At 37.7% G+C, this 24091-nt stretch overlaps 2 protein-coding genes across 3 annotated transcripts; one reads left to right on the plus strand and one right to left on the minus strand.

Moving 5' to 3' along the window:
* Positions 1 to 344: 344 nt before the first annotated feature.
* Positions 345 to 11454, plus strand: pcgf1 (polycomb group ring finger 1). 2 transcript variants are annotated; one of them, XM_084954213.1, is made up of 9 exons: positions 345 to 452; positions 2946 to 3051; positions 3195 to 3347; positions 3563 to 3634; positions 6501 to 6603; positions 6806 to 6851; positions 9490 to 9576; positions 10921 to 11001; positions 11272 to 11454. In XM_084954213.1, exons 1-9 carry the CDS (start codon positions 366 to 368, stop codon positions 11320 to 11322), a joined length of 786 nt encoding a protein of 261 aa, XP_084810339.1. In that variant the 5' UTR covers positions 345 to 365; the 3' UTR covers positions 11323 to 11454. The 2 variants fall into 2 exon arrangements, with proteins under 2 accessions (XP_084810339.1, XP_084810349.1); XM_084954223.1 differs by having other exon boundaries at positions 9493 to 9576.
* A 4524-nt stretch (positions 11455 to 15978) lies between these two features.
* On the minus strand, positions 15979 to 18732 carry lbx2 (ladybird homeobox 2). The gene is made up of 2 exons (XM_084939008.1): positions 18008 to 18732; positions 15979 to 17219 (listed from the first exon to the last, which is right to left on the minus strand). The coding sequence occupies exons 1-2, from the start codon at positions 18330 to 18332 to the stop codon at positions 16756 to 16758; spliced, it is 789 nt and encodes a 262-aa protein (XP_084795134.1). The 5' UTR covers positions 18333 to 18732; the 3' UTR covers positions 15979 to 16755.
* Between the last annotated feature and the right edge of the window lie 5359 nt (positions 18733 to 24091).

Here is a 24091-nt window from a genome sequence, read left to right on the forward strand (position 1 = left end):
CAGTTTAGCTAACATTTGGTGACCATTTAATCTATTACTTTCAGATGACTAGTTTACTTTCAGCCACGTATTTCACCATTTTATTATCTATTTAGTATTATTCTTTAGTTTTTAAGCCTTTTCCCACACTCTCACGCCCTTATTTAAATAACATTTTTTCATAACAATTGTGGGTTTTTTATGTTTCCATTGGGAAAAAAATCGGAGTTTGCTCCCACTCGTTCTTTAAGTCATTATTCTTTTATTGTCCTTATTTAAAATTCGTTTTTCTCCTATTCCTTTTTTTCATTTCGCAGCTCCCCGCCTCAACTTAACACCACCACAGCCACTTCCGGTTTACCCGGAACTTAGCATAAGTCCCAAAGATGGCGGAGCAAGGTCCGATGGCCATAGCGATGCGGCTACGAAATCAGCTACAGTCCGTTTACAAACTGGACCCACTGCGAAACGAGGTGAGTAATGGTGTTACTTGAGCTCGTCCTCACAGAGGGGGGAAGGTACCGAGCGTCGAAGTGTAACAGGGGGGACTTAATCCCACGTATTAGCGGCAGATCGTTGTCGCCTCCGCGGCGCTGATGGAGAGAGAGGAGAGCGATGCTGCTGAAGCGCTGCGAGGAGAGACGTGCTTGAGCATGCGTAGAGGGCATGAGTGCGATCGTGTTGTTTTGTAGAGCAGCGTGCTGAAACCTTGTCAACTAACTGTTATTTTGCTTTTTCCAGAGCACACATTTAGCACTTATTCTCAGTTCAAGTTGTTTTTTTGTTTTTTTTACATTTAATTCAAGCCTTGTGTGAGTGAAGTGGGGCGGTAACGATCGTTGCACTCCGTGGGTTCTTTCTCGTTGTAACGGCTCTCTTGTTTCGAACTGCCGTTGGTTTGTGGTTGATTTGATCGCACGCAGTTGTTAGTAAGAGAACGCTTCGTTGCTTTTACTCGATTTTCAATGTTTCATCGCGATGCTGCCCGTAGTTTCCACCAAATCTGTGCAAAAACGTGACAAACATCATTCCACTTTTCTATCAAAATGTCCCCCTTTGTTTCAGTTTAACCCATGTTTTGTATCAATATTCACTGGCGCCACTAGTAGGAAAACTTTCTTTTGTTTTTGTTTGGTTCGTGGGTCTTTCCCACAGAGGTCAAAGGTCAGGGTCAGCTTAGAGCAGCACCTCTCTGAGCTGGACAAACCCGTTTTCATGTTTGACTACTTGAGCTAAACACAGACACTTGTCTACAGGGATGAGTTATAAAAAAGTTCTTGTTAAATTCAGCTTTAAACTCCGAGTTTTCATACATTTAAAAAAAAATTGCACCCACTAAAGAGCCTTTTCCATTCCAAAGAAAATCTTCAGTACTGCACCTTTCTAAGTTTTTTAAATATTAAATTTACTGAAACTTTAAAAAATGTCTGCTAAAAATATAGCAAAACCTACAAAAACTGTATGTAGATCAACTGGGCTTAAGTGCAGAATCACCATTCAAAGGCCCATTGTGCGCATGGATATAAAAACAGTACAAGTCTAAATGCTCGACCTCTGCAGTGACCGCACACTATGACTCCACAGGAATTGTGCTGTAGGGGACATTTTAATTTGGTCTCTGTTGTTCCTTTAGAAAGAGGGGAATACACTGCACTACAAAGTTGTCCTTAATAGTCTGTTACCTTTATCTTGTGAAAATCCCAGCTCACTCAGATTTTTAAGTAAGCTTTCTAGTTTGATAGTGCCTTCATCCATCCATCATCCATAGCTCTTGTTATTTAAATGCAAAGTTTCTTTTTATGGCCTTTTGCTTGCTTTTTCCAGCAGTCCTTCTCTCATCTCATCAAGGCTTCTAAGCTGTTCCCTGTTTTTCCATGTTCTTAGTTTAAATCCAGAGGCAATCATAATTTTGATTTTTGTACATGTAGTGCCTAAACTATGGAACAGCCTTCATCAGACCAACAACTCAAATGAATCAGTGGTTTATTTGTTTTGTTAAACACTGGCCATGTGCCCTTTGCCTTTGGCTATATTTCACAGCAGTGTTTTCACTGGAATTATATCCTTACTGTTTTGTAAGTATAATTCTACTACGGGTATCACAATAACCATTACATTCAAAGAAATTAGACATCAATGTTGTGACATAAATGCATAAAAGCAGTGTTTTTATAAGAATTTTTACAGTTTTATGTACTGGTATTTTGACTTTAAATATTTCCCATAAATGACACAATTCATACGTACATAATAAGCAAAGATTTGTACTTTGTGACATAGGGTCTTTTCCTACTGGACCACATCCAGCCTAAACCATTGATACAAGGCAGGATGGATCCATGCTTTTGTGTTAGTTACACAAAATTCTGACCATACCAACCGAATGTTTCCCAGCAGAAACTGAAACTGATCAGACCAGGCAGTGTTTTTCCAGTCTTTTTATGTCCAGTTTTATGTCTTACTCTTAGCTGAAAATAGTGGCACCAGTGTGGTCATCTGTTGGTGTAGCCCATCTGCTTCAAGGTTTGACATGTTCAGAGATGCTCTTCTGTATACCTTGGTTTCATGAGTGATTCGTTGTCAAAGCAGTCTGACCATTCTTCTCTGACCTCTGACATCAAGAAGGAATTTTCACCCTGAGAACAGTTGCTCACTGGGCATTTTCTCTTTTTTGGAACATTGTCGATAAACCTTAGAGATGTTTGTGTGTGAAAATCCCAATAGACTAGCAAAATACTCAGTCCAGTCCTTTTGGCACCAAGAACCATGCCATATTGAAAATCACTTTAAGTCATTTTTTTCCCTCCATTCTGATACTGGGGTTTAAATTTAGCAGGCTCCGTTGACCATGTCTGCATGCCTAAATTTCGTGTTGCTGCCATATGACCTGCTAGATATTTGTGTAAACAAGCAGTTCCACCTAACAAAGTAGCCAGCTTGTCAAAACACTTTTTTTGTCTCCACAGGAGGAAGTGAAGTTGAAGATCAAGGACCTGAATGAACACATTGTCTGCTACCTTTGTGCAGGCTACTTCATAGATGCCACAACAATAACAGAGTGTTTACACACCTGTGAGTGTTAACAGAGCCAAATGATCATTTATTCTTATATCATTTGCTGCCAACAGCCTTAATGCCGTTTCACAGGCACTATTAAACTGTCTGTTATCAGCATAATGTGAAGCAACTATCTCTGTTTCTTTTTTCCTCTACAGTCTGTAAAAGTTGTATCGTAAAGTATTTGCAAACAAGCAAATATTGTCCAATGTGCAACATCAAAATTCATGAAACACAGCCGTTACTCAACCTCAAATTGGATCGAGTGATGCAAGACATTGTCTACAAACTGGTGCCTGGATTACAAGAAAGTATGTAAACAAAACTGCTCTCTACTATTTGTTAGTTATAGTTGGAGTCGGTTAGTTTTGCAAGGCACGTGTGCTTGTTTTGCACCTGCCAAGCAAGTGAATTCTGGAGTAATAACCAAATTATAGTTTTTAACAGATGTAGGCTGTTCTTATGAGTTGCTGCCTTTCACATTTGAATGATTTTCTTAGTAAAATCCTTTGTTGTGTTTGCTTAGGTGAAGACAAAAGAATAAAGGAATTTTATCAGTCACGTGGATTAGAGAGAGTCATTCAGCCTGCTGGAGATGGTAAGTCTTCATTTTATTCTTGCATCTGTCTGCATTATACAAAAAGACACTATCTGGAATCCAGTGCATTAATTGGTTGAATGCAAATCATGCCATATTGACCCAGCTGTTATCAAATAATGCAGTGGTTTTGAATTAGTTAATGAGTGACTATGAGACTGATGTTTATCTTAATAACACAAATCTTACCTTTTGGCTGATGTACTGGACAGAATTGTGCCACACTGGCCACAGCTGCAAATTCTTTTTCAAGGTTATCATCAAATTTCAAGCAGTTATGCTTTTTTGCAAGTCCTGAGCACCATAGTCAGTTAGTGACAGAGGTGGTGATTGTCTGCCCTGAGTCAAACTGCACACAGCAAAAAGACCAGTGTTAAATGAACTCCCACAGAGTCATTTTCAACACTTTTTCAGGGTTTATATAGCTCCACAGTCTTTACAGTTAAATCAACATTTTTGAAATAGTTAAAATATTTAACACTGTGCCAGAGTTCATGTTTTAACTCTCAAAACAGAGTTAAAGTAACACTTTAGAGACTTAATAAGTGACTCTGCTGAGATACAGTTTTTAACCTTCTGGTTAGTGTTGGCTTCACTCCCTATAGTGTCAGGCTTTCTACACTGGAAAGTGTTAAAATTGAATTCTGAGAAAGAATTATATTGCACACAATAAATTTTCCCAAAAAGGACATTTATTTTGTCGTCAAGAAATTGTTAAGAGGGTACAATGTACACTGCCTAATCTGAAACATTGTATGACCTTTGCATATCAAAAGGTTTATAAAACTTTATATCTGACATTTTCACTATGCATCTCTCCTCAGCTGATCAACAGCTGATCAAACAACTCTGAATGCATATAGATGGTTATCAAAACACTTTGTAAACAACTTGTTTCCCATAAAAAGATGTCATCTCAACCAAAAGTAAATCACTTGTTTGGCAAAAGACAGGCATGTCTTCTTCCACTGCACTGGAAATAACAAGTCCAGCTTTATATTATCTTGGGACAAATTAAACACAAAGTGTGCTTTGAAAAGTTCATCAAATGCTCCGAGTGAGTGGCTGCCTGGCATGGAATGAGATGCTTATCCATTGTGATGTAGAAGGTGTCAGTCTTGCTCTTCTGATGCCTGACAGCGAGGGGGTATGGTTGCCAACCTTGTTGATTGCAGAGATGCTCTTCCAGACTGCAGCATGACTGGGGTTGACATAAGGAAACTGAAAATTATTCACAGAAATGATGTCCAAATACAGAAATAAATAAATAAATTTAGAAGAGATTGCTCAAAGACATATTATTGAAATTTCATGATATAATTACCTTATGAAAGACTACAAGTCTCTGACTTGCATCACTTGTGCTGATTTTTGGACCTTTGTCCTCCTGGTAGTGGTGGAAAGAGATGTAACAACAACAACAGCGATGACATTTCTTGTTCAAAGGCTGAAGATGAAAAGACACAAAATTAATACAATTTCATCAAATGTACTGATCTGTTTTACAATGAAAACAGGGAAAGTTAAAGTTGTAAAAAGTTGATTAATTTTTAGAGATACACAAGAAGTTTTAAAGTTTTTTAAATTTAGTCAGTTAGTATGCATTTATTTGGCACAACTATAAAGAACACAACATACACTGAATACATACCCATGACTATCAATCATGTGAGCCACAAGTATGTTAACCATTTGTCATCTTGTGGCATCCTTCATGGTGTTTGTTGTTGTTGGTATTCCTGTATTTACTTCGTCACCACCAAACTTGCTTCCTAAGACAGTTTCAATTAACTATTAAAAATGAAAAAACAAACAAAAAGAGAAAAATGAACATTGAGGAAAAACCTGGCAATAAGGAATCTTTCTAGTAACTTGAGAGGAAAAAACAAAGCACAAGTGTCAAGCTTTGTAGCAACCTGTTTAGCAGATACTGCAGCAGTATTGTTAATTCTGCATCTCTTGCATGGGACCTCATCTATGATTATAGTTGAGGCACATGAGCTGAAGCTTGAGTTGGAGTCAAGCAACTCAGAAGCAGAAGACAGGTCAGGAAACACTAAAGAAAAGGAAAATGTCAAATAATTTGTTCAATTGAATATAAAGTGCTTGATTATACTTTTTAGTGTATCTCACCATGATCGGTGAATACTGTTAACAGCACGTTGCCTTTATTTTTTTTTTTTGCAGTTCTTTTGATGTCAAACTGCATGTCAAATTCCACAAAACATCAAACAATAGAGGGGCATTAATGCCAGCCTGAACAGTTTACTTTGGTTTTTTCATCACTAACAGCTTGAATGTGATCTGTAACATTGATAGATAGTTAGAGGCTGTTAACAGTTTGCATTAACTCTTTATTGCCAGCGCCAATAGCTAGCATATTTTCTTTGTTTAAATCTTTTAAATGCACAAAATACATTTTATAGCACCAGTTTCTAACTATCTTTGTAAGTTTGACTTAATTCTACTTACCCTGTAGAACTGCATGCAATTGCAAAATCAGTACTGTTCTTCCATGAGGCTCCAACTGATGAAGAAAAATGCCCGCACTGGGGGTGTCTGGGAGGGCTGGGCTTAACTTGAGTTCAAAATGAACTCTATACAGAGTTAAAGCTATTAAGTTAACTGATGACAGAGTTAACATTTTTAACCAAGCTCTGTGCAGAGTTTCAGAATTTGGAATTTTCTCTTTTAAGAGTTAAATCAACAATGATGGAATACATTTTGTCAAATAACTCCAACATTGAGTACAATTTAAGTCAGAAAGTGTTTAAATCACACTTTGAGGCTTAAAATCAACTCTGAGACATTTACTGCAGCACATTTCAACACTCCAATTTTTGCTGTGATTGTCTTTTCTGTCTAGATGGTGTACCAGATGCTACAGTACCTTACACAAGCTTTGACCACTCAAAAGCTCACTTCTACAGATACGACGAGCAGGTTTCACTGTGTTTAGAAAGGTTAAGGTAGGCTGTACTTTTGCCTGTAATGGATTATCTTAAAGTGATCTGTGTGTACTTTTATAAAATATTTATTTGAGATAAGGCTGATAGAATGTAAATATGAAGGTGATTATATTAGTCTGCATGTTGTAAGCTATGAGGTTCAAGATAAACCTGTTTTAACAAAGCATGCACGTTTCAAAGCTCTTTATTTCTTGTGTTTCAGTTCATCACTAGCTGAAAAAAAAGATAAAACAAAGCTTACTCTTCAGGTAAGTCACTAATAAACCCTGATAGAGTACCATAAACGTACATCAGCAAGTCTTTTTACTTTGTGAGATTGTTAAGTGTTTATTATTGCTTTTAAAGTGGCCTCTTTCAAACATGTCTCCGGGGCACATTTTTTTTTGAAGCTTTTACAAGTTATTTCCACACTTAACTGTACAGCAAATACATGGCACAGTGACAAGTGCGGACATAGAAGGTCTGGTTTTTCTGCCTGCTGATGAAACATCACACTCACAGAGAGACAGGGATAAGTGGGAGAAATACACCAGTGAGGCATATAATCATTCTTTATTTCCCAACCAAACTGCTTCTTTCTCAATAAGTGGATTTTCGTAGTATCTTTGGCCCACGTATTGAAAGCGGAGGCTTAAGCTGTTGGGTAATGTTTGCAGTGGTTAGTGTTGAGGTCCTTATGTCAAACAAGCTGTGTTAACTCAAACATCACAAAGAAGTGTATCATTAAATAGTTGGAACTAATACATTGTTTTAAATTGCTTTGGGGACCAGATCTATTAATGTATACTTGTCAAGTTTTCGCTTTCTAGGTGCACAACCACTTACCCGTCGTTATGTCATCTATTCTTTGGGCCAAACCGTTTGGATTCATGGAAAATGAAGGCTGCTACTAGAAGGGCTTTTCATGGCTTCAATGAATCTTTGCTCTATATATATTTTGGACAGTGTTTCTCAAACCTGGAATGCTCAACTTTACAAGCAAAAAAACTATTATTTTATGCAGTAAATTGAAACCCACACTTACAGAAATGGTGAAATGTTCTTATTTCATTTTAGGGGATTTCCTTTTGTTGGAAAGCCAAAACTTGTACTAAGCGTACTGTATATAGACAGGTCCATATATATTTGGACACAGTTTTTTTTTCTACTTTTGCTTCTGTACATTACAACAACGAATTTTAAATATATACATATATATTTAAATTTATACACACGTAATTGTTATGTTTGTTGTTGTTTTTAGTTGTGTACAGTGTCTTTGAGTGTTTTGAAAGGCACTTTCTTAAATAAAATGTATTATTATACATATATAAATACAGAATATATAAATAAGCAATGAAATATACTCATTAACAAAATGTAGCAGCCAAATGTCTATTGCACAGTATTTCGACAATATGAAACATGGAAAAAAGAAAAATATATTGGTGGAAATGTTGCCTACTAAACACTTCCATATTTTGGTTTAATGGGTTAATTTTGATTGACAAATTTATTGAAGGACAGATAAGTACAAAGTAAAATGGAACTTGTCCAGTTCAGGTTGGGTATAAGGATTATTAGGGGATCCATTTAATCCAAACATGCTGTACATCATCGGTCCCCAACCTTTTTTGTGCCATGGATCGGTTTATGTCACGGGCCGGCCTTTCAGGTGTCGCAGATAAATATAACAAAATAAAACCAGTACTGGTACAAAAAAAAAAGATTTATTCATAACACACAGGAAAAGACCCGAGTAAACCGAGTTAACGATAAAAAATGATGACAAAAACCGACAAAACCCCCGAAACCCATAAATTTCACACCCAAGCCTCAACTCTCGTGGCCCAGGGGTTGGGGACCGCTGCTATAAATCATCAAAAGTGCAATGATTTGTTTCTCCAGCAGAGGGCACCATTGTTTCACAGACGTTCATGTGATACCAAAGCCATGCCCATTTCCTAAACTCTTCCACTTAAGAGGAGTTTGATTGGGAGAGTTAATTTTGATTTTGCATGGGTTCAATTTCATAATAAGGCAGATTTGGGCTTTGTTGTTTAGGTATTTCATCTCAACTTTTAGTATTTAAAAAATTACTGACTATATTCAGTTGTACTTCACCCTGACCACTTTCTCACTACTCTGCATGTGCAGTCGTAGTCTGCGTTGTTTATTTTTACTGAGACGTGAAATAATTAAAGCAAATTTCTGAGTTCTACAAAAAGAACAGTAAAACTCACCCTGCTTTCGTGGGGATAAGTAAGTTTAGCACCGTGGCTTAAGAGTGTCGAATAAGTCAGTCGGGACTGGAAAATGTCGAGCAGGAAGCAGAATTTTTCTTCACTGTAAATCTAATTGTAACACGAATAAGCCACACCCTGGTGTTTCACTCCCATCTAATTTATCTTAGTTTATATTTCCTTAATACTTGAAATGTGCTTTTGTAACAAAACGCTGTTAGAGTGGGTGAGACTGTACAAATGTTTATATTATAAACATTTTATTATTTAAGACCACTGTTAAGACAGAGGCGTGCTTTTCTAGCTTTACAGACAAAACTATAAATACTTTTTATAACTATTGGTATAAAACTTTGACTCAACCCTGCAACAGTTCCTCCATCAATACAAAGTGTGAGTGTTAAAGTCCAGAAGTTTAACTGAGCCCAGTTTATCAGTTTTACAGTTTTTTTAAAGAAAAAGGTATAAATTTGACATATTTACCTTCAGAATAAACAAGAACTGTCCCTGAACATCTCCCCTGGGGTTATAGGAGGCTATGCAGTAAAATAAATGTGCAGCTGGCCATAATTTATTTGAATTATTTTCAGTTTGAACATGTTAATGACTCATTATATTGCTTGTCTGAAGTTTTACAGTGCACTGTTTGACTTTATCTCTACAGCAGAAGTTTGTTCGCTGTTCTGTTCGAGCAGAAGTGAGGCACCTACGGAAAGTGCTTTGTCATCGATTAAACGTAGAAAAACACCAGGTAAGTCAGCCATACTCTTTTATCGCATCAAACTGTAACATTACAATATTATTTCCCAGCATTTTTGTTCTTCCCTGATATAAAAAGTTATTTGTTTTAATTACTGTGTAAAATAATTGATCTGTCTAACCAACCCCACTCTTGATCCCTCATGCTTTTTTTTTTACAGGGTCAACTTATCCTGGCCCTTAATTACAATTAATTTTTAAACTTTATTAGACATGTTTGTCGATTTCAGACCAAAAAATTCAGTGAATTTCTCTAATAATAGCTAGAATTTCACCCCAGGACTACATACCTTAAAGGGCTTTTTTCCTGTTTGCATTTGCGCTACTAATAATTAACGACATACCACATGTTTCAGTTTAAATGTGTTAAACTGTGTCACATCTTGGTAAACCCAACAGACACAATAAAGCTGCATCCTTGTTTAAGAAGTAAAGAACTTACTGTTTACCTTTATTTGTGTCAAAATGGTGAAGTCAGACTTAATTTAATTTCCATTAAGATCATTTTATCTTTACATTATAAATCACCACTCTACCTATTAATGTTTCTGCTCGTCCTTACTTGAATGTTTTGTTTGTGGGTGTCATTGTGGCGCATTCATAACATTTCTGTGTTTATCTTTGTCCGTTCTTTCTTGCCCATTTAGTTTTCTTGTGTTTCACTGAGATAGGTTTTAGAGTCTCAGACAGAAAAAAAAGAGCTAATTAAAATGTTGGTTAATCTTCCAAAGAGGGCTGTATTATATGCAGTAATAATAACATTAATATAGTGTTTTACTGTTAGGACCTTAGCTGACTTGCTCTGTCAGTTCCAGCTCTCAGGCTGTATTTTCCTCATGTGTGCTGCAGAAGGATCAAAATAGATTTGTATTCTTTCCATCACATATAGACTTAATAAAGCCTGGACACACTTTGCACTACTAAAGGCATTTGCCAATGCTGGATTTGTGTGTGCACTTTGTCAGTCATAGTGCCTCTTCAGCTTGAAAGTGCTTTTTCTGTGAAACGAATCATATTAAACCAATATATCAACTATAGGCAGTTTACAGGAAGCAGGCTATTGTGCAGCAACATTATTGTATTATTATAGTATCAACATTATTAATTGAATTTAATGTCAAACAAATGTGCTATTATGTTTTTGGGTTGTTTTTGTTTTCATTAAGGTCTCTCAGGGACATATTCCATTTAAAAATTTCAGAATAAAGTAGTTTAGTCCATGACAGTAGCAGCGTCATTAACACAAAGCTGCCCAATCATGTTTTCAGTGAAGAAAGAAGTAATAGAAGTCTATATCAAGTTTTTCTTCACATCTGTTTGTATGGCCTCCCTACAGGTCCAGATGCTGTTCAATAACGAGTTTCTGCCAGATCACATGACCATGAAGCGGTTATGGCTCTCACACTGGTTTGGCAAGGTACAGTGCACCCACTGTCAGCTAGCACAGATTTCTTTACACCTGAACAATTCCTTTGTACTAGAATTCAGTTGGTAAATAAGGAGAAAGTTTTAAGATGTATAATAAAAAATTCCAGTCATAGCTTGAAAAATAGCTGTTAAAACAATCTGTTTCAATTGAACAAAACACTCAGTCTGGAAGTAGTGGGATAGGTTTTGCGTTATCTGTGCAAGATGTGTATGGTTATGTATATCTCACTTTAAATACTGCAATATCTTTTCCCTTTAGGCCCAGCCATTAGTTCTTCACTACACCATCAAGGACAAAAGAACCAGATAGGACTTGTTTTTCAGTTGGACAAAAGCTGTACATATTTTGTACAATACATATTCTATTTTAATAGTGTTTGTGTACATATACTTATTTTCCTTGTTTTGTATTTTTGAAAATAAAATTTTAAATGGAAAATGAGCTTGTGTTAATGACTGGGTAGATGTTTCCATCAGCATAAGGCCTGCATACGCAAAAGGTTCTCGGTGTCTAATTCATTATTTATTGTACACATCACCTGACAGGCTGAATGGAGGGTTGTGGACAGAATACAAAGAGATTGGTGCTCATTGCAGTTTTATTTAATATCTTGATAAAAGCTGCAAGAAGTTATTCAGTACGTGTGAGTTATGATCCAGTTGGCAATGAAGAAAAGCCACTCAGCAGTGGATTTTCTTTTCCCTGCGTACAAATCCATAATCATTAGTGAGGTTACGGCTGCAGTTGTGAAACCATATTATTTATGGGGGGGTTGGGCTTTTTTGGAGGGGGAGGGTCGTGTGCCTTATTATTAAAACTTGTCAACAAATAGCTTAACTGCAGCCATGTCTTGGCACTGTGAGTGCAGTGTTTCATTTAATTTCAAAATTGAACACAAATTATTCCCCTATGTTTACATTAAAAATATATAATCATTACTTGTTTTGCCATAAAGTTGTTGGATGTTTTTCATGATTTTTTTTTTTTTTAGTTTAAGTTTTAAACTTTAAATGACTACTAGCAAAATAAATGATGTGCAGAAGATATAAAGAGCAAATGTGAAAAACAAAATCAGATTCCTTAGCTTTTTTCCCCACTTTCATGATTAAAGTAAAATCTGTTTTGGCTGCAGATACGGCCCCGAATACGTCTGCCATGCTTTACACATCTGGACTATTTCCCCATCTTCCAAGAGAAAACTGTTCATGCTTCTGCAGGTAGTTTATCTCTGAAATAAAACATATTCTGAGTTTGTTTACAGAGCGCAGCACATTTCGCACTGGTTTTTGCATTTTCAGTTTTTCTGGGGCCTCTCACAGAAAAGTTGGGTGTATGATTGTTTCAAAGATCGTGTTTTTAATAGTCACCCACGCCCCACAGCAGAAGTTTTTTTTGTCGAGTCAGAAACCTGTGACTCCTAATATTAGGAAGTGTGAATATGCGTCTCCTATCTCAGCCATGTAGCTGCTTCTGTGTTGACACAGACCACTTGGTTTCCTCTCTCACAGGCCTGCTCAGGCTAGATTTACAGCCATGCCATGTCTTTTCCATTTTTATAATTGACCTTACTGTAATCTGAGCGATATTCAGCGCCTTGGAAACAACTACTATCCCTCCCCTGCATGGTAGTTCTCTGTAAACATGTCAGTGTGTAGATTAGTCAGGATTATCCCTACATGCACATTTAAGCTCACTGCTTATGCAACTGTTTGTGTGTGTGTGTGTTTTCCAGTCATCCACATGAATTGTTTGCTTTTATTTACGAAGCAGGTCAGGAAAATTACGAAGTAATTCAGTAATATAAAAAGTCTGAACCTTAAAGTGTTTGTCCTCAAAGTCACTTAGTTACAACTTTTTGTTGTTGTTGTTGTTTTTTCTTAGCAGTTAAACATTTCAACTCATAAGTTAGGATTCCTGCAATATACAGATTTTTAAAAATCATGAAATTTGTGGCGACGCATCCTGAGATTATATGGTCTCAAACAATCCCTGAAACCAGCAAAAGCTTTCGTTAGGTCCTGCATACCTGATAAATGCCCCTATCTATGAAGCACCATGCTCCCACACTCTGTTACAAATCTGTGGTTCACATCCCAAACTGGAGATAAGTGCTTTAGAAAGCTCCCCCGTTTCAATCGAACTGCTGTTTTCAGAGTCAATGCAGCGCTTCTTATGGTGACCTTCATATGTTCAGTGAGTCCAGTGAATTTTCTCTTCGGAATAACAGAATGTAAAACCACCTCCACTTTTTTCCCCTTCTTTCTATAACACATGGATATTTTTCCACATGGCTTTTGGGGAAAACTGAGGGAGTTTTATCTTTGCACTGAGTTTTATCTCTGTCACATTCTGTGGCTGTTTTGCCCTTCTTGCAAAGCGAATCCTCCCAGATGGGCACTAGATGGCACACTTGGTGCTTTTCAGGCATCGGACTAGCTTTGATGTGTGTGATCTTGTCCTGAGTGAAAGCAAAGTCTCTGATAACCTGACATGATCTGATAATACATACAAGCCTTCTGTCTCTACTCTTTCTAAGTACGCTGTGGTGTTGCTGCCAAACCATTTAAGCAACAGTTTGCTGGGCTGCTCGATGGGGTTTCTTAAAGATCTTGTTTGGACATTTATATTAAGAAAAAAAATAACAGTAAATGTTTAACAGTTGTGTAATATTGCATAGATAACATCTAGGATATTTTTGTTCTGTGCTAGATGTGGACAGACATCAGTGTTCACGTGTCTTAAAGGGCAAAGGTTAGAAATAACTTTAGAGTTCATATTGAAGAAATCCTCGTCTTCATCAAGGGGAGAACAATTTTCCAACTGTGGAGGTCAGTAACCTGTAGTAAGGCAGCTGTTGAGTAAAGAATCACTGGAATTTCTCATGGTGGAGCTTGAGGGAAAAAAGTATTTTCCATGTTTTTTACGTTAAGCTTGATAACATCTAAACGTTACTATAAAAAAAAAATCCCCCCCTCCCCAACAAACACACACACACACGTGATTTTCCACCCTTGAGGATGTCTCTTCAGGGTACTCTTATGTTGCAAACAAAATGATAATCTTCTAAAGCTGTGACCTTCACGCCAAAATATATGTTTCCAGTTCTCTGTTGGAGCTTTTAACCACATTACAGGTTGTCTCTGGGTTTTTTGGTCCTCTTTATACTAAATTATAAATGTGCATCTAAACGTGACCCAGTGACTTTGAAAGCCAAGTGCCTGCTGTCTCTTGATGCACAGGACCGTCTGTGTTTTAAAGTCATTTTGAAGAAAAGAGTCAAATAGATGGTACACGTTATCATACAAAGAAAAACAGCTATTCATACAGCAATTCAATTAAACATGTTAATTATTATTTCTAAACGAAGTTTTAATTAATGAAATTGATACTTTGTAACAAAAAATAAAGGATTGTAGAGATTTATCTGATTAATAATTAAAGGGGTTGTTATAAGCTCAGTAAAAATCACAATGAATTGAAGTTTTCAAAAATGGGTATTATTTATAAAGAAAATGTTGTAGCTTTATCAGGAGGTTAATCCTATTGGGAGCTTTATCCATTTTACACTGACTTTTATTTAAGGCTCCATCCCCTGCGTTGTTCCTGCTGCCAGTCCAGAGTGTCTTTATAATAAAAGGCCTACTTGACTTTTCAACCTCCACGATTCCAGCCGATTACTTCTATTGTGTTTGCCAGTCTGCTGTGTTTATCTGCCCGCCCAAAAGAAGAGAAGAAAAAACTCGGTCCTAACAAGCCCTTTAGTTTTCCCTCAGTTTCACCTTTTTTTGATTGAAGTGAGTTTTTCTAATAACGGACAATTAAAAATAAAAGACAATTGTCTCAAATAAGAAAACATTTTTCAGTCTGTTCTTCTTAGCAATAAAATAAATAAATAAATAAACGATGTGATACCTTTCAAAGTTTATTTTGTAAAATGTTTTATTCTTTCAAATTTAATTTGAAATGTTGTTAAATTCATTTTTATTTTCCTTATTTCATGTTCGACAAACTGAATGCGAATTATCCGATTTTTTCCTTCTGAAATATTAAGAGCATTTTAAATTAATTTCGGTTAAAAATCATACATTTGAATACGCTTATCTGATTAGGTTTCTAAATTGAAAAAAAAAAAAAAAAACTCCAAAATATTTTAAAGGGAAGCGCGGAAAAGCGATTTTAAAAATCCTGCAGGACGGTTTTTATGTTGAACATAAGCTTAAGGGAAACTCAGTTTAAGATAAATTACGTTCTGTCATTATATAAACTACAACAGCAGCCATCTCCCCTCCCTCACTAACGCACATTCACCAAACTTTTGGTGTGGCTAAAAAAAACTGTTGCAAATGGTCGGCTGGCAGCAGCAGCAGCACGTCGCGTTTCCACTGCCTCCCATTGAGGTTTATTCATTAGGATCCTCACACTAACCCATTTGCTATTCATTGGTGCCTTTTTCTCCTTTTTTCCAAACAAACCCGAGTCAAGAGTGGCAGATGCGTGCCATTATTGCCCACGGCTCGGTGGAAGCTGTTTTATGCAAGGCAAAGGCGGGTTAACCTAATCAATCATGTCCACTAGTTGTGTTAAAGACGATTCATAGAAGGAGGAAGAAAACATATGGCGCAGGGGTGGAGGCAAGCTTTTCTTAACACCGCAGCCAGACCGGGACCTTCTTGCGACAAGATGTATTCAAAGCCGGTGGAGAGAATGGGAATAAAGGCGGTGGACGGCTGCTAATTGAAGTCATGGCACTTCAGGCTTGAAAGCAGAGGTCAATTATTCAGAAAGTCCCGTTTTTACCAAGCGAAGCAAATTTTAGGGTGAATGTTTTATGTGTCTTCTTAAACTCTCAAAGCAAATCCAGAGGTTGTTTTAATTCTATTTAGTGCGTCTTTATGATAGAAGATTTCTTTATAGAAAACAGGGATTATGGCCCATTTTCCTCCCTCTAAAATGTAAAATCAAACCCCGTTTATTTCAGTTAACTCTGGTTTATTTTTTAAATTTGGGCTCATGTGCACAATCACACATCCAACAGCGCCGAAAGCTTCTTGAAATACCATATAACCTTTATTTACATAGATGCTGATTAAATAGAATGTTACAATAAAATTATCGCATAGGATGTTTGATCTATATACAGAATTCAGAGCGTGTAAAAGTTTGCAGTCGATAGCGATGGACGCCTTCTTTGCGCTGCGAATAGGCCTCCAAGCTTGCAGACACACCTTTCTCTCAGGACAAAAAAATAAGTCTATTCTTAAGGTAGGATGAACCTACAAGTTGGGGTTTATTTGCTTAAAAAAATCATAGGGGGTGTGATTTAAATATTTGTCACGTCCGATTAATTTTATTAAAAAAGGCGAATAAATGGCAAAAATAATTGCACAACTTTTCCACCCCCTTGAATCACGAAATAATAAAATGTATACTTAAATGTTTAGTCTATACAATTATCAGTCTTCCTGTACCATAACAATTTGGTCTGTCTGAAAGAATAGCAGGAATTCCTCAGATTTTTTTGTGGTGAAACTTAAATGACAGACCCGGAAGGCTTTACAAGTTCCAATAATAAATTAACATGAAGAGGAAAAGAAAAATGGGGGAGGAAAAACTTTCCCGAAATGTTTATATATGTGTGTATTCTCCTCTTGTCAATATCCGTGCAAAAGTTTGGCAAGAAAAATGTCCCCTTTTGATATTTTGTTGTTGTTGCTGCTTATGAATCACAGACCCCCCTGACTGTCAATCGTCCACCTCGATTTCCTCGTCATCCTCCGAGAATTCATCCGTGGTTTGGTCTCTTGACGAGGAGGGGGACTGTGGGAAGGCCCGGTGTCCTTGAGAAGTCGGGGAGATACTGGGCGATCTGGCCCCGGGGCCCCCACTCTGGGGGTCCTCAATGTTGTCCATGGTGACAAGCTTCTGCAGGGTCTGTGGGGTGATTTTCTTGAGCGACTCGACATCTGCTTTCATCTCCTCCAGATCCCTCTTGAGTTTAGCTCTGCGATTCTGAAACCAGGTAATGACCTGCGCGTTGGAGAGTCCCAACTGCTGCGCGATTTGGTCACGGTCGGCCGGAGAAAGGTACTTCTGGTACAAAAACCTCTTCTCCAATTCGTAAATCTGGTGGTTCGTGAAGGCTGTCCGCGACTTTCTCCTCTTCTTAGACGTCTGCCTCTGTCCAAAAGCATTTACATGCTCACGACCTTGGATGAGTGGGAGAAGAAAAACAAGAGGGATGAAAGAGCCGCAAGAGTCACTTACCCTCAAACTCCAACAGCAACAGAGGGCAGTGCAGAACAGGCCTGACCACGCTCTGCGGGCTTGCTTTTGACATTTTCCTTGTAGCAAACTATTTATCACACTTAATTTCTAATGAGGACATTTAAATTTTACCCTGCAGAGTCAAGGTAACCACTGATGCGATCATTTTGGAGTGGTTTAAATACTGTGTAAAAAAAAAAAAAAAAAAAAAAAAGTAAATTTGCACTGGAAATTAACCTTTCAATTCCCACCATATCATTAGCCAAGCAAAAAAATAAGTGAGTTGACTAAGAATGGCTATGCTTACATATTTCTGCTGCAGGCCTACATCAGGAATCGGGATGTAAAATAGCGTCAGTTGTAAAAAGAAAAAAAAATCTGTTTATTTAATCCAACGCAGCACTGCATGCAGCAGGCCATAGTGGCTATTTGATGTTTTGACAACACACACGAGCATATTCAAAAGATTACCCACTTACATCAGTTTATGTATGATATGCACGCATATTTGCATGCTTAAATGTTCCGTGTCCTTTTCCTTATCTTGAATTCTACACGCATTCCCATACAGCTGTCCTAGCATGTCTGTATTAAAAAGTCAAAACAAACCCAGCTAGCAGTGACCTTAGTTCTGAATCCCGCATTTACTGTACTTGTTCCCCTTAAAAACTAGTTTGAATGGTTATCCTGCCTTCCCGAAAATTCAAAATTGGGTCAAGAAAGTTTTTACCTTCCGCTGCCTGGATAACGCTGACTTCCAGACCCTTAAACGTTTTGCTGGCCAGCTCTTCCAGCGCGCACAGCGGCGAGGACGGAGTGGTGATCCCGTTCCTCGCTGAGTTGGAGCCCGTCACTTTCTCAAGCACTCTGGGCGGACAGATACTTGCGACAGACTTCTTCACGGAGGGTTTGTTAAGGATATCCTCAATACTGAAAGGCGTTAACGGTTTGTTGGAGTTGGCCGGCGGCGGCAGCTGGTCCAAGGGAGCCCGCCTCCTCTCCTCGCCGCCGGACTGCAACACAGAACCTGCTTTCATGTCTTTACTGGAGGTCATCGCAGTCCCGAAGAAGTGCTGCTTTCAGGAAAGTTGATTATTTCATTCAAATGGCAGATTTAAGCGTCCACAAGTTTACCTCTGGTGCTCTCGTAGACCTCCACAATATTTTGAAACAAATGCTGCAACTTAGCTCGTGTAAGAGCCTTCCTCCAAAATAACCATGCTTCGGGCGTAGTTGTAAAGGCAGCCGGACTATATTCCCTTCAGAGTCCCAGTTCCTCTGCCAAGTTCCATGTAGATCTTTTGGAAGTAACCGGCTGGAGGGGGTGAAACCCTGCAAGGCAAGAAAGCTTTCACAGGCAGAGAGAAAAAGAAAGCGACTGCTAACAAGTTATTGTTGATTGGGCGAAGTTCAATTAGAGAAACACTACACTACTTGCTGACCCGCTGCTGCGTCTTAAAGGGCCGGACCATAATAACTAATTGGACGTGGGGAATAGGAGGAGTCTGTTGCTGCCGAGGAGAAAGATGCCCTGAAATGTTTATGCATCTGTTTCCCTCTGCTGGAGTATTCTCCTAAAAAAGGGAGAGTTAATAGCCATTAGAATAGAGCCACCAGCATTTCTGCATTATTGAAAAGTCTGGAGGAAGAAAGAACCAGCAACAATCTCTTGCCGTCATGTGAATTTAGTCGTTCTGTCACTTTTGTGCGTAATTACGCATATAACGTTTTGCGTAATGTGTTATACAGACGCCTTGTTGGACTGAAATTTGAGTTAAAAATAGACACAATGAGCACATTGAGGGACTCGGTTATGGGATATATTAAAATGCAACAGAACCACGATAGAATATTTTTTGGATATTTATTTTTATTTTATTCATTATTTTTAACGACAGGAAATAAGGAATCTGAGAGTAAATATTGTCATTATATTTTAAAAATAAATTAAAAAAATAGTGATGTGCTGAAGTCTCTGGGGAAAACACGTCTGCTACATAATCTTTTCATTTTGTGGACAGATTCGAGGATGAAAGAACAGAGAAAGTCGGCTTCATTTCTGGACTCAGTCGTTTATTCGGTTTTGTCGATTAAGTTCTTTTGTTTCTCTTTGGTAATGCCACACGTGCTCCGGTATTTCCCTGCAGGTAAAACCCCGAGTTCCAGTGTAATTTAATGCTGTACCGTGAAACAAGCGAATAATAAAGGTGACGCCGTGCTGTGGCTCAGAGTCTGAGGACGGAGAATGTGAATTTCACTGAAGGAGGCTTAGGATGTAAAGAGAGAAAAGAGAGAGAAAGGAGGACGCGTGGGACGCATGGGAGAGCAGCAGGTACGTCTGATCAGAGGGACACACCTTGTTTTATTTAAGGTTCGGTGGTCTTTGTCATGATTTGGATGATATATTCGTTTAGATGAATTACATGAGACTTGTCGGCTGAATTAAATTAGCATTTTTCAGAATTGTGTATCTTACATTAAAACTATACCACCTTGAATCAAGCGCAACTTTAATGGGCATTTCTTTATGCAAAACGCAACAAAAGCTTCTCATGATAAATAAACAATGCAGACCATATTTTAGCAGTTGTATTAGAATTCGAGTACCACCTGCTGAAAGCGGCCGGGGGCTGAATATTACAAACGCTGGAGAAACATTTTTACAATACAGTCATATTTTTTGTGACCCCACTGGGTAAAGCCTGCCGCCCAGGAAGCCACTGCGGAGAATCTTGTGCCAACAGGAGCATATGGTGACATTGGTTTAGGGACAGAGCTATAAAACAGCAGGAAATTCTATTATCTGCCTTGGAGGTCCACCCTGTGTGACTGCTTTGAATACATATTTCTCCATAACGAGCAGGAGTTGGTGGGGATAAATTCAGTTAGGGAATTTGGACAGAAATGTGCACGGTTTTGGAGAAAGTGCTGGTACCTGAAAATATATTAATATCACAAAGAAGGCGATTTAACCTGACACTTCAGACTTGAATTCAAAATTAGGTTGAAATTTAAGGAAGTTAGAAGCTAATCTTGTTTTATTTTGCTGTGCAAAAAAGAAAAAGAAAAAAGGTTTGATTTTATAGACATGGGCGAGTACTTTTATTTATATGTTTTGTCTTAGCAAAACTCTCTTTACATTTTTAATATTCAAAATCATTTAAAAACATCTGGGCATTGTATCATATTTATTAGTCATATCATCTATCAAACATAGTTATAAAAGGGGCAAAAAATCCTCTACTTGAGGTGTAGTTATATGCTCTTCACAAAGATGGACCTCCTCTGAGCTCCGCTCAGATCCGGACTTCTGTACATGATTAACCTTAAATTGGGTTTAAGCCTAAATAACCCTGAGACCTTTCTACTATTGGTTCAGTTGGCTTTCAGTTCTCAAGTGAAGTTGGTCCGAAACATATTCCCCTCCTCTGGCTTAATTTAAACGTTAATTAGAAGCAGAACAGCTGACACCATCAATCATCAGCTCTTGAGGGATTTAATTGGATGATTCGCTTCGATTTTTGCCTCCTAGGTTATCGCTCTCCAAAATATTGCGCGTTAAATGCTTCTTTTTGTGAGGAGCTGTTTATTGAATGGTAGTACTGCGCCACATTTCGTTTTTTCTTCTTATCTTTAGGAATCACAGATCTACTATCAGAAGGGCCAAGCGTGTTTGTGTCACCCATTAACTCGATAAATTCGAAGCAGTGTGAGAACTCCCTCCCGGTAAAGGCCAACCTTTCTGTCATTAATCACCAAATTAATTCACTGCGGTCCAGGGCGAATATCAGGGGATGCAATTCAGGCTCCACTGGAGACTCAAAGAAGGCGATGACAAATGCAACAACTGCAAAAAATAATAGCGACAATGTAATTTGTTACAGTGCTGTAACGCGTTACCGACAGTCTTTTCTCCCCTTGCAAGAGGCCGTGCATCTTCACCGCTGCAACTCAGGTGTTTCACAAAAGGAATAAAAAAAAGTCTCGAAGCAAAGGATAAATATGAATGCACTTCTTTCGATTTCGAAAACGCTGTTAATAATGGAGTAAAGCACATTTTGCTCATTCTAGAATTAAATAATAAACATTTACAGGAAAAACTAATTTTGAAGTGGATATTCACGTTTAACATGCACAGGTTCCATAGACACGTTTGTTTCTTTATTGCATTCTAATTAAAATATTTTTAAAATAAAAAAAATTATCGTTAAGTTAATTTTGTTAACTATCAAACTAATAATTTTAAAACGATTTATGCCCACCCCACTAATCCACAGAAATGTTATAAAATATCTTTTTATTGTTGATAAAAAATAACAACTTAGTTTAATGTCACTATAAACACTATAAACACAGAACCAAACAGACACTTCAAACCCATTCTGATGTTTTCAAGGTCAATGTCGATAACTGCGGTAAATCTGTCCCTTGAAGAAATTAAAATAGTAATAATTTCTATTTGCAAAGGCCGTGGAGGCTTTAATGTTGTCGTAAAGAGGCAGCTCTTACAGCGCAGCATGTCGTCCTGTATTAGGAAACAAAATAGCTGTAAACGCCTCTCAGTATAACATGATACAGGAGAAGGCTGCTCGGGGCGCTGTGGGAGTGTTTGTTTCCATTCTTAACTGGACTGTTTCCACTGTAAAACACACTGTGCGGCTGACTGAAAAGCCTGATGAAGGCGCGTGTTGATGAGGCTCCACGTTACGTCGGTGTGATACCAAATTAAGTGGATCATGTGTGGCACCTTTTATAGATTCAGTTTTCTCCCACCCACAGCAATACTAATAGCTTCTGGTCAGAAAGGAAAATATCTTCGTTGGCTGTTTTAAACGATGCGTGGGCAGAATGCAAAATAATAAAAACACCAATGCAGATGGATAATAATGAATTATTATTTGGGGACCATAAATTTGACTAAAAGAAAAGGGTTAGAATTTATTTTTTCTTTTTTTAATTATTAGTTTTTACTTATTTTTATTTGCGTAGTGGCGATGGTGTCGTGCACCTGCCTCGCTCTCGCCCAAAACATCAAGTATCAGGCCAACTCGTGGGTGACGGTGTTGTTATGGTGTCAGTGCAGGAGTGTCTTCTTTCTAAGCTGTCCTTGAACGCACCGTTACGGTCTGACAACTCAATCGGCAGCGGAGACTCACAGGTGTTCACCTTCACAGCAGCTTCACTCTGTTTGGAAGTGACGCGTCCTTTTGCGCTGTGACGTTGTCAGTTCTCATTGGTCAGCAGTCTCAATCCAAGACCATACATTAAAGCTTTTATCCTAAGGGTTGTGTCTTAATATATTATTTTTAAAGCTGTTGGTTGTATTTCTGAAGAGAGACATTGGAACAATAACTGGTGACAGAGCAGTTTTGACTCTTATGATTAGAATCAGTCTGCAGGTAACAGTTTGTACACAATGAAGCACCCACTGCTGGCAGATTGTAGATCATTGTATTGGTTTCATGACTTCTTTGCTAGCTTTAAACATTTTCAACAGTAATTTTGCTTCAAACTTTTTGATATTATTGCCTTAAACTTCTCCTACTTATGCCACCTGGCAAAGATGATGAAAATAATTACTGTTTTCATCATCATTTATTCAATTTTCTTTTTTTCATGATTTGCTTTTGAAATGTCACAAACATAATTTAATATTAATATTTAATATTATTATAATTCCCCAAAACAAAAACAAAATTCTTGTTTTGACCAGAACTTAGTACCTATCCAAGTAGAAAACGTTTGCCCCTTTTTCTTCAAAAGTAATTGAAGTATGCAATAAATGCGATGAATTATAGTTGGGAACAACTTCTGAATTGTCAGGTGGCCCAGACATCAAGCTCAGGTAGAATAAAATTAGAACATCCTTTTAAATTAAACATAATAAATTCCAGTAATCTCTAACTAGTAACATTAATGGGTAATAACTGAATCACAGACAGCGTGAACAAGATACTGCTGTTATTGCAATGATTGATGAAGAGATCACAGTCCTCACACCATGAACATAAAACACCTGCTTCCATCATAGATGGATTAAGTGATTGAAGTGAGTTTCTGCTGAGCATGTTGTGTTGATCTACCATCAACAAGTCACCTCCTGTGACTGTTATGCATTATATGGTAGCATCACTGACATTCCCTGCAGGGCTGCTGAGATTTTCAAATAAACATAAGCATTTCCAAGCTCTCCAACACATTTAAACACAAAGCTACTTCATGGCCTGAGCCCGCCGCCCCCCTCTCCGCCCCCAACTCTCTCATGGGAGTTGACTGTGGTCGTCCTAGTTGCCCTCTAATGGCCCATTGGGGCCCATTTAAGATCATAAAGAAGGATGACAAGAAGGTTCAGGCAGGATTACAGCATTACGGGTGAATGTTTGTCCTGTTTGACTAGCTTCATTACTGTGTAATTAGCCTGCTGACTGGAAGTACAGAGCGTGCAATCTGATATGAAACATGAGATTTACATTGTTGATGTTTTGATATGTCGCCCACGGATGAGCACTTAGAACTGCCAGTGATACAAACTATATTACTATTATTATTATAATTATGATTATTGCAGTTTTAATAGTGTCAAATGTGGGTTTACATTTATATATGAAAGCTGCTTATTCTCATTAATTGTTCATGTTTATTGCAGAATTTTTAAATCACACTTATACAAATATACAAATATTACTTTTACAGTTTTGTTCAGAAAATCTTGCATTTAAGCATATTATAACCAGCAATCTATTTTTAATGTAATCTGAAAATGTTTTCCAGGAAATTATTAGATAAAAGTTACTGGATATGTTGTAGAGTAATT

The sequence above is a fragment of the Perissodus microlepis genome, chromosome 2 (genome assembly GCF_051167445.1).
Source record: "Perissodus microlepis isolate ML-2025 ecotype Zambia chromosome 2, ASM5116744v1, whole genome shotgun sequence".
Classification (NCBI taxonomy): Eukaryota; Metazoa; Chordata; class Actinopteri; order Cichliformes; family Cichlidae; genus Perissodus; species Perissodus microlepis.

What these genes read in the sequence shown, in the direction of transcription:
- lbx2 (XM_084939008.1), bottom strand. Translation starts at nt 18,332, where the DNA reads ATGACCTCCAGTAAAGACATGAAAGCAGGTTCTGTGTTGCAGTCCGGC. An exon ending in CGTTATCCAGGCAGCGGAAG is followed by an intron (nt 17,220 to 18,007) that starts GTAAAAACTTTC and finishes CACTCATCCAAG; the next exon opens with GTCGTGAGCATGTAAATGCT.
- pcgf1 (XM_084954213.1), top strand. Translation starts at nt 366, where the DNA reads ATGGCGGAGCAAGGTCCGATGGCCATAGCGATGCGGCTACGAAATCAG. An exon ending in AACAGAGTGTTTACACACCT is followed by an intron (nt 3,052 to 3,194) that starts GTGAGTGTTAAC and finishes TTTCCTCTACAG; the next exon opens with TCTGTAAAAGTTGTATCGTA. An exon ending in TAAACGTAGAAAAACACCAG is followed by an intron (nt 9,577 to 10,920) that starts GTAAGTCAGCCA and finishes GCCTCCCTACAG; the next exon opens with GTCCAGATGCTGTTCAATAA.